General features: G+C 44.0%; 1 protein-coding gene across 1 annotated transcript in view; it reads left to right on the top strand.

Moving 5' to 3' along the window:
* The window catches only part of LOC129846755 (dysferlin-like), a 92,728-nt gene that overhangs the window by 37,875 nt on the left and 39,853 nt on the right, over positions 1 to 15,000 (top strand). Inside the window, exon 12 of the mRNA XM_055914618.1 lies at positions 6,961 to 7,017. Coding sequence (XP_055770593.1) covers positions 6,961 to 7,017 — 57 coding nt within the window. The remainder of the gene's footprint in view (positions 1 to 6,960; positions 7,018 to 15,000) is intronic.

The following is a 15,000-nucleotide window of genomic DNA, read 5'->3' as shown; positions in this document are numbered from 1 at the left end:
CAGGAAGCAGGGAAAGCAGGAACATGTGATGCTACTGTTTGGAAAATGAGTTCTAAGCCGGACTGTGTGTGGGCGTGTTTAAGTATACTAGAGGGGACCAGACATCCCATTGGAAAAGTAAACAAACATTTGACCAACTGGAGACATTAGTCCCCACAATGTCACATGCTATTTCTAAGGGGTTTAGGGTGAGGAGATAGGGTTAGGTTTAGGGTTAAATAATAGGGTTAGGAGATAGGGTTAGGAAATAGGTTTAGGGTTAGGAGATAGGGTTAGGAGATAGGGTTAGGAGATAGGGTTAGGTTTAGGGTTAAATAATAGGGTTAGGAGATAGGGTTAGGAAATAGGTTTAGGGTTAGGAAATAGGGTTAGGAGATAGGGTTAGGAAATAGGTTTAGGGTTAGGAGATAGGGTTAGGAGATAGGGTTAGGTTTAGGGTTAAGAGATAGGGTTAGGTTTAGGGTTAAATAATAGGGTTAGGAGATAGTTAGGTTTAGGGTTAGGAGATAGGGTTAGGTTTAGGGTTAAATAATAGGGTTAGGAGATAGTTAGGTTTAGGGTTAGGAGATAGGGTTAGGAGATAGTTAGGTTTAGGGTTAAATAACAGGGTTAGGAGATAGTTAGGTTTAAGGTTAGGAGATAGGGTTAGGTTTAGGGTTAAATAATAGGGTTAGGAGATAGTTAGGTTTAGGGTTAGGAGATAGGGTTAGGAGATAGTTAGGTTTAGGGTTAAATAATAGGTTTAGGAGATAGTTAGGTTTAGGGTTAGGAGATAGGGTTAGTAAATAGGGTTAGGTTTAGGGTTAAGAGATAGGGTTAGGAGATAGTTAGGTTTAGGGTTAAATAATAGGGTTAGGAGATAGTTAGGTTTAGGGTTAGGAGATAGAGTTAGGTTTAGGGTTAGAAATTAGGGTTAGGAGATAGTCAGGTTTAGGGTTAGGAGATAGGGTTAGGAGATAGTCAGGTTTGGGGTTAAGAGATAGGGTTAGGAGATAGTCAGGTTTAGGGTTAAGAGATAGGGTTAGTAAATAGGGTTAGGTTTAGGGTTAAGAGATAGGGTTAGGAGATAGTTAGGTTTAGGGTTAAGAGATAGGGCTAGGAGATAGTCAGGTTTAGGGTTAGGAGATAGGGTTATGATATAGAGTTAGAAGATAGAATTCGGTTTAGAGTTAGTAGATATGGTTAGGAGAAAGGATTGGGTTTAGGGTTAGGAGCTAGGGTTAGGTGATATGGTTAGGCGATAGGGTTAAGAGATAGGGTTAGGTGATAAGGTTAATAGATATGGTTAGGAGATAGGGTTAGGTTTAGGGTTAGGAGATAGGGTTAGGAGATAGGGTTAGGAGATAGGGTTAGGATATATGGTTAGGAGATAGGGTTTGGTTTAGGGTTAGGAGATAGGGTTAGGAGATAGGGTTAGGAGATAGGGTTAGGATATAGGGTTAGGAGACAGGGTTAGGAGATAGGACTAGGTTTAGGGTTAGGTTTAGGGTTAGGAGATAGGGTTAGGAGATAGGGTTAGGGTTAGGATATAGGTTAAGGTGATAGGGTTAGGAGACAAGGTTAGGAGATAGGGTTCGGAGATAGGAATAGGTTTAGGGTTAGGAGATAGGGTTAGGCGATAGGGTTAGGAGATAGGTTTAGGGTTAGGCGATAGGGTTAGGAGATAGGGTTAGGCGATAGGGTTAGGAAATAGGGTTAGGTTTTTACGGTTAAGAGATAGGGTTAGGGTTAGGCGATAGGGTTAGGCGATAGGGTTAGGTTTAAAGTTAGGACATAGAGTTAGCAGATAAGGTTAGGTTTAGGGTTAGGAGATAGGGTAAGGCGATAGGGTTAGGCGATAGGGTTAGGAGATAGGGTTAGGAGACAGGGTTAGGAGACAGGGTTAGGAGACAGGGTTAGGAGATGTGGTTAGGAGATGTGGTTAGGAGATGTGGTTAGGAGACAGGGTTAGGAAATAAGGTTAGGAGATCGGGTTAAGGTTAGGTTTTCGGGTTGGGGTTTGGGTTAGGTTTCAGGGTTAGGGAAAATATGATTTTGAGTAGGACTGAATCTTGTGTCCCTACAAGGTTAGTTATACAAAACTGTGGGTGGCCTGGAAGGCCTGGAATTTCGTGAATTTAGGGGCAATGCCATTTGGCCTTCAAGAGGTACTTAATCTGCTAGGGCACCAAGGCCATCTGCCAGGGCACAAAGGCTAACTGCCAGGGAACCAAGGCTATCTGCTAGGGCACAAAGGCCATCTGCTAGGGCACCTAGGCCATCTGCTAGGGCACCAAGGCCATCTGCAAGGGCACCAAGGCCATCTGCTAGGGCACCAAGGCCATCTGCTAGGGCACCAAGGCCATCTGCTTGGGCACCAAGGCCATCTGCTAAGGCACAAAGGCCATCTGCTAGGGCACCAAGGCCATCTGCTAGGGCACCAAGACCATCTGCTAGGGCACCAAGGCCATCTGCTAGGGCACCAAGGCCATCTGCTAAGGCACGAATGCCATCTGCTAGGGCACCAAGGCATCTGCTAAGGCACGAAGGCCATCTGCTAGGGCACCAAGGCTATCTGCTAGGGCATCAAGGCCATCTGCTAAGGCACGAAGGCCATCTGCTAGGGCACCAAGGCCATCTGCTAGGGCACGAAGGCCATCTGCTAGGGCACCAAGGCCATCTGCTAGGGCACCAAGGCCATCTGCTAGGGCACGAAGGCTATCTGCTAGGGCACGAAGGCTATCTGCTAGGGCACCAAGGCCATCTGCTAGGGCACCAAGGCCATCTGCTAGGGCACCAAGGCCATCTGCTAGGGCACCAAGGCCATCTGCTAGGGCACGAAGGCTATCTGCTGGGGCACGAAGGATATCTGCTAGGGCAACAAGGCTATCTGCTTGGTCACCAAGGCCATCTGCTAGGGCACCAAGGCCATCTGCTAAGGCACGAATGCCATCTGCTAGGGCACCAAGGCATCTGCTAAGGCACGAAGGCCATCTGCTAGGGCACCAAGGCTATCTGCTAGGGCATCAAGGCCATCTGCTAAGGCACGAAGGCCATCTGCTAGGGCACCAAGGCCATCTGCTAGGGCACGAAGGCCATCTGCTAGGGCACCAAGGCCATCTGCTAGGGCACCAAGGCCATCTGCTAGGGCACCAAGGCCATCTGCTAGGGCACGAAGGCTATCTGCTAGGGCACGAAGGCTATCTGCTAGGGCACGAAGGCTATCTGCTAGGGCACCAAGGCCATCTGCTAGGGCACCAAGGCCATCTGCTAGGGCACGAAGGCTATCTGCTGGGGCACGAAGGATATCTGCTAGGGCAACAAGGCTATCTGCTTGGTCACCAAGGCCATGAACCGAAAAACACAAGCTATTATGTTGAGAAAATCATAAGTGTTTGTAAATGTACATAAATAATTATCCTACACGTCAAAGTGTAGGTGATAGCCTATGGTATTAACCACAGCCTGTCACGTCAAAGTGTAGGTGATAGTACTCGACGTCCGTCCATGTCTGAGGATGTCTGGAGGTCACGTGGAACCTGGCCACTAGGGGCGACGGTGAGCGTTGTTACCTTCTAGTCTGCCTCTGATTCCAAAGGTTCCAAATTTGGAATCCAGCGATAGAAAGTTGTTTTTGATATTTTTGTTTTGAGCCTATCCCAAACCTTAACACTAACCATAACCATTCTGAGTTTATGCCTAAACTTAACCCTAACCTTAACCATTCTGAGTTTATGCCTAAACTTAACCCTAACCTTAACTCTTCTGAGTTTATGCCTAAACTTAACCCTAACCCTAACCATTCTGAGTTTATGCCTAAACTGATCTGTTGCATCAGCCTTTTGCAGATCGTTACTCAGCTTGTCGGCTGACGGAAAGTAAATGTGGACAGTTCTTCTAACATCTTCAATGTGCGGCTCGGGGAATTCGATAAGAGGGACCCACGTGCAGTTTGAGTCCCCGATGTGTCCGTTTTCACTTATAGCCTACTTCTTAGCTGAGATGCCTGTGAGAAGGACCCGATCATGTGACGTGCATTGGCTAATAAGAATTTAGATATCTGAGAGTGAGTCATGTGAGTGAGAGGTGTATCGGAGCACAACGATTGGAAGCCGGGAGAAAGGAATTATAATTATATTCAGCCCAAAGGGCACAATGGCCACTTTGGCAGATTGTTTTTATGGGCATTACAGCCACACAAGGGGGGCGTCGATGCCGCCGGAAAACCTGAGGCCTTGTGTGTGTGTTTCTGCGAAGGGGGGGGCACTAATTGTCTCTTATCCTTGTTGGCCTTAGATAGCAGGTGTAGTCTCTCTACAGTGGGTGGAGTCTCTTTACAGTGGGTGGAGTCTCTCTACAGTGGGTGGAGTCTCTCTACAGTGGGTGGAGTCACTTTGCAGTGGGTGGAGTCTCTATACAGTGGATGGAGTCTCTTTAGAGTGGGTGGAGTCTCTTTAGAGTGGGTGGAGTCTCTTTAGAGTGGATGGAGTCTCTTTAGAGTGGGTGGAGTCTCTTTAGAGTGGGTGGAGTCTCTTTAGAGTGGGTGGAGTCTCTTTAGAGTGGATGGAGTCTCTTTAGAGTGGGTGGAGTCTCTTTAGAGTGGGTGGAGTCTCTTTACAGTGGGTGGAGTCTCTCTACAGTGGGTGGAGTCTCTTTACAGTGGGTGGAGTCTCTCTACAGTGGGTGGAGTCTCTCTACAGTGGGTGGAGTCACTTTGCAGTGGGTGGAGTCTCTATACAGTGGATGGAGTCTCTTTAGAGTGGGTGGAGTCTCTTTAGAGTGGGTGGAGTCTCTTTAGAGTGGATGGAGTCTCTTTAGAGTGGGTGGAGTCTCTTTAGAGTGGGTGGAGTCTCTTTACAGTGGGTGGAGTCTCTTTACAGTGGGTGGAGTCTCTCTACAGTGGGTGGAGTCTCTATACAGTGGGTGGAGTCTCTAAACAGTGGCTGGAGTCTCTACAGTGGGTGGAGTCTCTTTACAGTGGGTGTAGTCTCTCTACAGTGGCTAGAATCTCTCTACAGTGGGTGGAGTCTCTCTACAGTGGGTGGAGTCTCTCTACAGTGGGTGGAGTCTCTCTACAGTGGCTGGGGTCTCTCTACAGTGGGTGGAGTCTCTCTACAGTGGCTGGGGTCTCTCTACAGTGGGTGGAGTCACTTAACAGTGGGTGGAGTCTCTTTACAGTGGGTGGAGTCTCTCTACAGTGGGTGGAGTCTCTCTACAGTGGGTGGAGTCTCTTTACAGTGGGTGGAGTCACTTTACAGTGGGTGGAGTCTCTCTACAGTGGGTGGAGTCTCTCTACAGTGGTTTTCCAGTGTAGTCACCATGAGAAAAGTGTCTTACAGACTGTTGGAGAGTAGGGAGAATGGGTGGTGGAGTGTATTGAGGCAACCCGGGAGGGTGATAGGGTTGTTTTGAGTGGTTGTTGAGGGTGTGAGGGCCTTGAGGGTGGCGTGAGGGTCGCCTGAGTGTGTCATTTTACTGTTCACTTGGCTCTTTGTGTGTTTTGTTTGTAAGAAACCAACAACAATACTAATATAGGTCTCCTTTTCTGTCATTATTCCACGATTACACCCACATACGCTGGACAACAAAACTAGCAATGCCCTGATTGCATTCCTAATGCAATTCTCATCTTCACAACTGTATCACGTAAACACTTTTCATGCTAAAACCATTTAATGTGCTGTTGTCATGTTTTAATCATGGTTGTGTGTCTCCGTCTGCTGTTGTCATGTTTTAATCATGGTTGTGTGTCTCCGTCTGCTGTTGTCATGTTTTAATCATGGTTGTGTGTCTCCATCTGCTGTTGTCATGTTTTAATCATGGTTGTGTGTTTCTCCGTCTGCTGTTGTCATGTTTTAATCATGTTTGTGTGTCTCCGTCTGCTGTTGTCATGTTTTAATCATGGTTGTGTGTGTCTCCGTCTGCTGTTGTCATGTTTTAATCATGTTTGTGTGTCTCCGTCTGCTGTTGTCATGTTTTAATCATGTTTGTGTGTCTCCGTCTGCTGTTGTCATGTTTTAATCATGGTTGTGTGTCTCCATCTGCTGTTGTCATGTTTTAATCATGGTTGTGTTTCTCCGTCTGCTGTTGTCATGTTTTAATCATGGTTGTGTGTTTCTCCGTCTGCTGTTGTCATGTTTTAATCATGGTTGTGTGTCTCCGTCTGCTGTTGTCATGTTTTAATCATGGTCCTGTTTCTCCGTCTGCTGTTGTCATGTTTTAATCATGGTTGTGTTTCTCCGTCTGCTGTTGTCATGTTTTAATCATGGTTGTGTTTCTCCGTCTGCTGTTGTCATGTTTTAATCATGGTTGTGTTTCTCCGTCTGCTGTTGTCATGTTTTAATCATGGTTGTGTGTTTCCCCGTCTGCTGTTGTCATGTTTTAATCATGGTTGTGTGTCTCCGTCTGCTGTTGTCATGTTTTAATCATGTTTGTGTGTCTCCGTCTGCTGTTGTCATGTTTTAATCATGGTCCTGTGTCTCCGTCTGCTGTTGTCATGTTTTAATCATGGTTGTGTGTTTCCCCGTCTGCTGTTGTCATGTTTTAATCATGGTTGTGTTTCTCCGTCTGCTGTTGTCATGTTTTAATCATGGTTGTGTTTCTCCGTCTGCTGTTGTCATGATGCATCTCAAGGAACACCCAACAATCTCTCTCAATGTTATCAATGTTTACACACTAAATCTCTTTGTCTGTCCGATTACGATAATGTATAGATCGTGTATTTATTGTAGACGTGTTTTGGGTGTTCTCTTAGAAGACTGACTGACTGTGATCATCCATTGAATGTCTATTCTATTCTGAGTGTGTGTGGTCTAAATGTATGTGAATACTATAGATTCATTTGCCCTGTAAGAATACTGTATACAGTGCTGGCTAACTTTGACAAATTCTGTTTTACTTGTCGTCAAAGGTGAATGCTGTGGTCTAACCATAATCTGCTTAGTGCTAACACTAGTTTGTGTGGTTGTGTTGTGGTTGTAGTTTACAGACGGAACCAATTCTGAAATTATTAACATCTCTGGCTCCTCCAGCCAACATGTACGTATGAGTTTCTTCTCTCTATCCCTCTCTACCCCTCTCTTCTTCTCTCCATCCCTCTCTACCCCTCTCTCTATCCCTCTCTACCCCTCTCTTCTTCTCTCTATCCCTCTCTACCCCTCTCTTCTTCTCTCCATCCCTCTCTCTATCCCTCTATACCCTCTCTTCTTCTCTTTACCCCTCTCTCCATCCCTCTCTATCCCTCTCTACCCTTCTCTTCTTCTCTCTAACCCTCTCCCCATCCCTCTCTATCCCTCTCTATATCCCTCTATACCATTCTCTTCTTCTCTCTATCCCTCTCTCTATCCTTCTCTCTTCTTCTCTCCATCCTTCTCTCTTCTTCTCTCCATCCCTCTACCCCTCTCTATCCCTCTCTACCCCTCTCTTCTTATCTTCTTCTCTCTATCTCTCTCTACCCCTCTCTTCTTCTCTTCTTCTCTCTATCCCTCTCTACCCCTCTCTTCTTCTCTCTATCCCTCTCTACCCCTCTCTTCTTCTCTCCATCCCTCTCTCTATCCCTCTATACCCTCTCTTCTTCTCTTTACCCCTCTCTCCATCCCTCTCTATCCCTCTATACCCTTCTCTTCTTCTCTCTACCCCTCTCTCCATCCCTCTCTATCCCTCTCTCTATCCCTCTATACCCTTCTCTTCCTCTCTCTATCCCTCTCTCCATCCTTCTCTCTTCTTCTCTCCATCCTTCTCTCTTCTTCTCTCCATCCCTCTACCCCTCTCTTCTTCTCTCTACCCCTCTCTTCTTATCTTCTTCTCTCTATCTCTCTCTACCCCTCTCTTCTTCTCTTCTTCTCTCTATCTCTCTCTACCCTTCTCTTCTTCTCTTCTTCCCGCTCTACCCTTCTCTTCTTCTCTCTATCCCCCTCTACCCCTCTCTTCTTCTCTTCTTCTCTCTATCTCTCTCTACCCTTCTCTTCTTCTCTTCTTCCCTCTCTACCCTTCTCTTCTTCTCTCTATCCCTCTCTCTATCCTTCTCTATCCTTCTCTCCATCCCTCTCTACCCCTCTCTCCTTCACTCCATCCCCTTTCTATCCTTCTCTCCATCCCTCTCTATCCCTCTGCTCTTCTCTCTATCCCTCTCCATCCCTCTCTATCCCTCTCCATCCTCTCTATCCATCTCTCCATCCCTCTATATCCTTCTCTCCATCCCTCTCTATCCCTCTGTTCTCTCTCATACCTCTCTACCCTGCTCTTCATCTCTCATCACTCTCTCCATCCCTCTCTAATCCCTCTCTTCTTCTCTCCTCTTCTTCTCTCTATCCCTCTCTTCTTCTCTCCTCTTCTTCTCTCTATCCCTCTCTTCTTCTCTCCTCTCTCCCTCTCATCTTCTCTCAGAACCCTTTCCTCTCTTCTTAATAAATCACTTAACTACGTATTGTCTTGTGCTTCTTCCTATTAAGACAGAATAAGTATGGTTCTTGTGTGTCGTAATGAAAAGGCCTTCACTGTGGCTGTTTTTTGATCATGTGATTCTTATTGACACCTAATGCATGTTTTCAATCTCTGAAATCCTCCCTTTTTCACATTGAAGGTATGAAACACCTTGTTGACTGTGTGTTCACAATGGCAACAAGTTGGGTAGTATTTCATATGAACAGGAACTGCCTTAGGTCACTGTCAGTGTGACTGTGTGTGAGTGTGAATGTTGTGGTGACTGTGTGTGAGTGTGTATGTTGTGGTGACTGTGTGTGAGTGTGTATGTTGTGGTGACTGTGTGTGAGTGTGTATGTTGTGGTGACTGTGTGACTGTGTGTGAGTGTGTATGTTGTGGTGACTGTGTGACTGTGTGTCAGTGTGTATGTTGTGGTGACTGTGTGTCTGTGTGTGAGTGTGTATGTTGTGGTGACTGTGTGTCTGTGTGTGAGTGTGTATGTTGGGGTGTCAGTGTGACTGTGTGTGAGTGTGTATGCTGGGGTGTCAGTGTGACTGTGTGTGAGTGTGTATGTTGTGGTGACTGTGTGTCTGTGTGTGAGTGTGTATGTTGTGGTGACTGTGTGACTGTGTGTGAGTGTGTATGTTGTGGTGACTGTGTGACTGTGTGTGAGTGTGTATGTTGTGGTGACTGTGTGTCTGTGTGTGAGTGTGTATGTTGTGGTGACTGTGTGTCTGTGTGTGAGTGTGTATGTTGGGGTGTCAGTGTGACTGTGTGTGAGTGTGTATGTTGGGGTGTCAGTGTGACTGTGTGTGAGTGTGTATGTTGTGGTGACTGTGTGACTGTGTGTGAGTGTGTATGTTGGGGTGACTGTGTGTGAGTGTGTATGTTGTGGTGACTGTGTGACTGTGTGTGAGTGTGTATGTTGGGGTGACTGTGTGACTGTGTGTGAGTGTGTATGTTGGGGTGACTGTGTGTGAGTGTGTATGTTGTGGTGACTGTGTGTGAGTGTGTATGTTGGGGTGTCAGTGTGACTGTGTGTGAGTGTGTATGCTGGGGTGTCAGTGTGACTGTGTGTGAGTGTGTATGTTGTGGTGACTGTGTGTCTGTGTGTGAGTGTGTATGTTGTGGTGACTGTGTGTCTGTGTGTGAGTGTGTATGTTGTGGTGACTGTGTGTCTGTGTGTGAGTGTGTATGTTGTGGTGACTGTGTGACTGTGTGTGAGTGTGTATGTTGTGGTGACTGTGTGACTGTGTGTGAGTGTGTATGTTGTGGTGACTGTGTGTCTGTGTGTGAGTGTGTATGTTGTGGTGACTGTGTGACTGTGTGTGAGTGTGTATGTTGGGGTGACTGTGTGTGAGTGTGTATGTTGTGGTGACTGTGTGACTGTGTGTGAGTGTGTATGTTGTGGTGACTGTGTGTCTGTGTGTGAGTGTGTATGCTGGGGTGTCAGTGTGACTGTGTGTGAGCGTGTATGTTGGGGTGTCAGTGTGACTGTGTGTGAGTGTGTATGTTGGGGTGTCAGTGTGACTGTGTGTGAGTGTGTATGTTGGGGTGTCAGTGTGACTGTGTGTGAGTGTGTATGTTGTGGTGACTGTGTGACTGTGTGTGAGTGTGTATGTTGGGGTGACTGTGTGTGAGTGTGTATGTTGTGGTGACTGTGTGACTGTGTGTGAGTGTGTATGTTGGGGTGACTGTGTGACTGTGTGTGAGTGTGTATGTTGGGGTGACTGTGTGTGAGTGTGTATGTTGTGGTGACTGTGTGACTGTGTGTGAGTGTGTATGTTGGGGTGTCAGTGTGACTGTGTGTGAGTGTGTATGTTGGGGTGTCAGTGTACGTACAGTACCAGTACAAAGTTATGAAACACCTACTCATTCAAGGGTTTTTCTTTATTTAAAAAAAACTATTTTCTACATTGTTGATTAATAGTGAAGACATCAAAACTATGAAATAACACATATGGAATGGTGTAGTAACCCCCCCCCAAAAAGGTGTTAATTAAACAAATAAAAATATATTTTATATTTGAGATTCTTCAAGGTAGCCACCCTTTGCTACAGTTGCCATAGCAAGCGATGATGCAGCCAGGCAAGATTCTCTCAATGATGCCAAATCTTTACAGCCTCCTGAGGTGGAAGAGGCATTGCCGTGCCCTCTTCACAAAAGTGAGGGTGTGTCTGGACAATGTCTTCCTCTGTGTCTACAACACTCAGGAATACTCTCGACCTGCTCCACTGCAGCCCCATTGATGTGGATGGGGGTGTGGGCTAGGATTAGCTTGATCTAGGATTAGTTTACACTCCCCCTAAACCATTGAAAGAGGTAGGGACAACTCCCTTAAAACTGACCTTGGATCAGTGTCCAGCAGGGTTGGCCTCAACTCACAATTTTGGAATTGACTCCTATTCAAGTCATGATGTACAATTTGAATGTAATTACCCACACCCCACAAGATGTATAATTTGGATTTAATTACCCACACCCCACAAGATGTAGAATTTGGATTTAATTACCCACACCCCACAAGATGTAGAATTTGGATTTAATTACCCACACCCCACAAGATGTAGAATTTGGATTTAATTACCCACACCCCACAAGATGTAGAATTTGGATTTAATTACCCACACCCCACAAGATGTAGAATTTGGATTTAATTACCCACACCCCACAAGATGTAGAATTTGGATTTAATTACCCACACCCCACAAGATGTACAATTTGGATTTAATTACCCACACCCCACAAGATGTAGAATTTGGATTTAATTACCCACACCCCACAAGATGTAGAATTTGGATTTAATTACCCACACCCCACAAGATGTACAATTTGGATTTAATTACCCACACCCCACAAGATGTAGAATTTGGATTTAATTACCCACACCCCACAAGATGTAGAATTTGGATTTAATTACCCACACCCCACAAGATGTACAATTTGGATTTAATTACCCACACCCCACAAGATGTAGAATTTGGATTTAATTACCCACACCCCACAAGATGTACAATTTGGATTTAATTAGAGTTTAATTGAATCTGACACTTCCAGATACTAAAGAATATGTCACTTTTCTCTGGAAACAACGTTCATATATTATTTGAACCTTTTTAGTACTGAGAACAGACCATTGTATTTCCATTTAATATGTTTGGCTTCTTTTTGAAGGCCCTCAAGGTCAACTTGAGGGTTAAACCAATGCATTCTGTCTAATGTAGTATTTTCCCCATATTGAACAAAATATAATAACTTAGAATATTTGCATTCAGGTTTTGTTTTCCTTGATCATTAATTTTAAGAGTTTGAAAACGTTTTTTTTTTCAACAATACGTATATAACAACATGTTTAATGTTTTGTAGATGTATATTTGTTTAGACGATACAATAATATGGAATAGAAGAGGAATTTGAATTTAATTTAACTTCACTGAATTCAATTATTTTGCCTTTCAAATTCGAATTGCAATTCTGTATCCTGTTTACTACTTTTAATAGAAATTCAAGAATAGAATTAGAATTTCAGACATTCTCAATTCCATTCACAGACCCAGGATCAGATGACTCTCCCTGTCCTAACTGTAACCAATAGAGTTAACATCACACAACTGGCCTTAGATCACTGTATAGGGAACAACTTAATCCTGACTCTCTGTATCTCCTCAGATATTCTCCCTTCACTACCAGCTAGATGGGTTTTACCCAGGCCTTTAATCCAGACTCTCTGTCTCTCCTCAGATATTCTCCGTTCACTTCCAGCTAGATGGGTTTTCCATCTTACCCAGGCCTTTAAACATGATATCCTAAAGCTGTTACATCTTAAGGAGAGTGAACTCTGCACCAGTGTGTGGTTTAGAGTGAAGAGGAATGTTGGTCAAAGTTCTGGATCCTCCTCTCAGTGAAGCAAGACTCCAATACATGTACAACTAAATTCAACTTTCTTTCTTTCCTTCTACCCGTCTTTTCTTGTCACTTATTTTTTTTTGGGGGGGGTAATCTCAGTTAGTCAGGTCCATAATTTTTGACAGCTTTGATAAAGATGAGCAAAAATGACTGTATAAAATAAAAACAAATACTGAGATATATTGTGTGCAAACACCATGAATGTAACGTTCAAATGCAATAAGGGTTCCAACGGGAAACGCTGACAAACACTTTGGTCCCTACCCTGTCATGGCAAAACAACTGTTACGTTCCCCAGCAAGATAACCAAGATAACCAAATAATGCCGCTCAAACAAAAGTGGGAACAAACAAAGAGTCTCTGACAGCAACCGAAATAAAACTTGTGGTGTTTTAGGAGGGGTTCTGATGGGGGTGATAACGCTCATGGGGGTGTCCACTGGAAAGTTGCCTAGCAACAACAACTGGGACCTAAAAGAGACCCACTGTGAGCGCCCACTAAGAGGAAAACAAAAGAAAAACCCACACCAAACTTAAAGACAGGAAGCAAACCAAAATTATGGAGCTAAAACAAAAACAGGGAAGATCAGATAAAGGAATGTTTTTCTCGAAATCCAATAGGGAGCACCAACTAGGAGTTGACCCTCCACATCTCTCAAGACAACTGGAGCACTGGGCCAGACGCTCTTAAATAACCTTTCACGAGCCTCTACCCCGGGTCCGGGATCACCCCCCACCCCCCCACACACTGATTAGCATAGCTAGCATAGCTTCACAAGTAGATAGTAGCATCTAAATATCATTAAATCACAAGTCCAAGACACCAGATGAAAGATACAGATCTTGTGAATAAACCCATCATTTCTGTTTTTTAAAATGTTTTACAGGGAAGACACAATATGTAAATCTATTAGCTAACCACGTTAGCAAAAGACACCACTTTTTTTACTCCACCAGTTTTTTACTCCATCAGTAGCTATCACAAATTCGGCCAAATAAAGATATAAATAGCCACTAACCAAGAAAAAACCTCATCAGATGACAGTCTGATAACATATTTATGGTATAGGATAGGTTTTGTTAGAAAAAAGTGCATATTTCAGGTAGAAATCACAGTTTACAATTGCACCGACCATCACAACTCGACTAGAATTACTACAGAGAGCAACGTGTATGACCAATTTACTCATCATAAAACATTTCATAAAAATAGACAAAGCATAGCAATGGAAAGACCCAGATCTTGTGATTTCAGACAATATTTCAGATTTTCTAAGCGTTTTACAGCGAAAACACAATAAATCGATAAGTTAGCATACCACATGTGCAAACGTTACCAGAGCATCGATTCAAGCCAAAGAGAGCTATAACGTAATCATCGCCAAAATATATTAATTTTTTCACTAACCTTCTCAGAATTCTTCCGATGACACTCCTGTAACATCATTTTACAACATACATATAGAGTTTGTTCGAAAATGTGCATATTTAGCCATACAAAACCGTGGTTATACAATGAAAATAGTAGCAAATCAAGCCTCAAAATGTCGGACGTCATCTTTCAGAGTGATCTAGTTTAATCGAAAGCTAATCATATACTTGACTAAAAAATACAGGGTTGACAGGAATCGAAAGACAAATTAGTTCTTAATGCAACCGCTGATTTACATTTCTAAAATTATCCTTACTGTGCAATACAGGGTTCGCCAAGTGAAGCGATAACAAACAAAATGGCGGATTATGCGTTTAAAATATTTCGACAGAACAACGATTTATCATATTAAATATTTCTTACTATGAGGTGATTTTCCATCAGATTCTTGGGCAATGTATCCTTTCTTGGGTCTAATCTTCTTTTGGTCGATAGATGTCCTCTGTCCTTCGAAATGTCCACTAACATCGACCGAGACCCCGAAACGTGCCCAAAGCTTCAAAGTGCACGACAAAGAAATTCCTAAAAATTGCACTAAACGGATATAAATTGCTATAAAACGGTTCAAATTAACTACATTATGATGTTTTTAACAACTATAACGAGTAAAAACATGACCGGAGAAATATTACTGGCTAAACAACCATTTGGAAGGAGGCAAGTCCGATGTCCATCTTGCGTAAGACGCGCGAAGGGAAAGAACGGTACTTCCACGTTTTGTTGTTTTATAGTGTCTCTGATTGCGCAATCGACTCCATTCAAAACGTCATGACGTACTGACACCCAGAGGAAGACGTAGGCAGTGTCGGTTTCTCCATAGCATTTACAGGCACCTTAAAACCGACCCCAGATCAGGGGTCAAAATTTCTGAAATCTGACTCTCTGTCAGGAAAAGTGCTGTAGAAGTAGTTCTGTACCACTCAGAGACAAAATTCCAACGGCTATAGAAACTAGAAAGTGTTTTCTATCCAATAATAACAATAATATGCATATTGTACGATCAAGAATTGAGCACGAGGCAGTTTAATTTGGAGACCAAAAAATGCTAATGCGGAACAGCACCCCCTATAGTTGCAAGAAGATAACACCTGGGCCAGCCGCTCTTAAATAACACCCGGGCCAGCCAATCTTAAATAACACCTGGGCCAGACGCTCTTAAATAACACCTGGGCCAGACGCTCTTAAATAACACCTGGGCCAGCCAATCTTAAATAACACCTGGGCCAGACGCTCTTAAATAACACCTGGGCCAGCCAATCTT

This window comes from Salvelinus fontinalis, unplaced genomic scaffold (genome assembly GCF_029448725.1).
Source record: "Salvelinus fontinalis isolate EN_2023a unplaced genomic scaffold, ASM2944872v1 scaffold_0618, whole genome shotgun sequence".
Taxonomy (NCBI): domain Eukaryota; kingdom Metazoa; phylum Chordata; class Actinopteri; order Salmoniformes; family Salmonidae; genus Salvelinus; species Salvelinus fontinalis.
The sequence above is the reverse complement of the archived record's forward strand: the minus strand, read 5'-3'. Positions and strand labels throughout refer to the sequence as shown.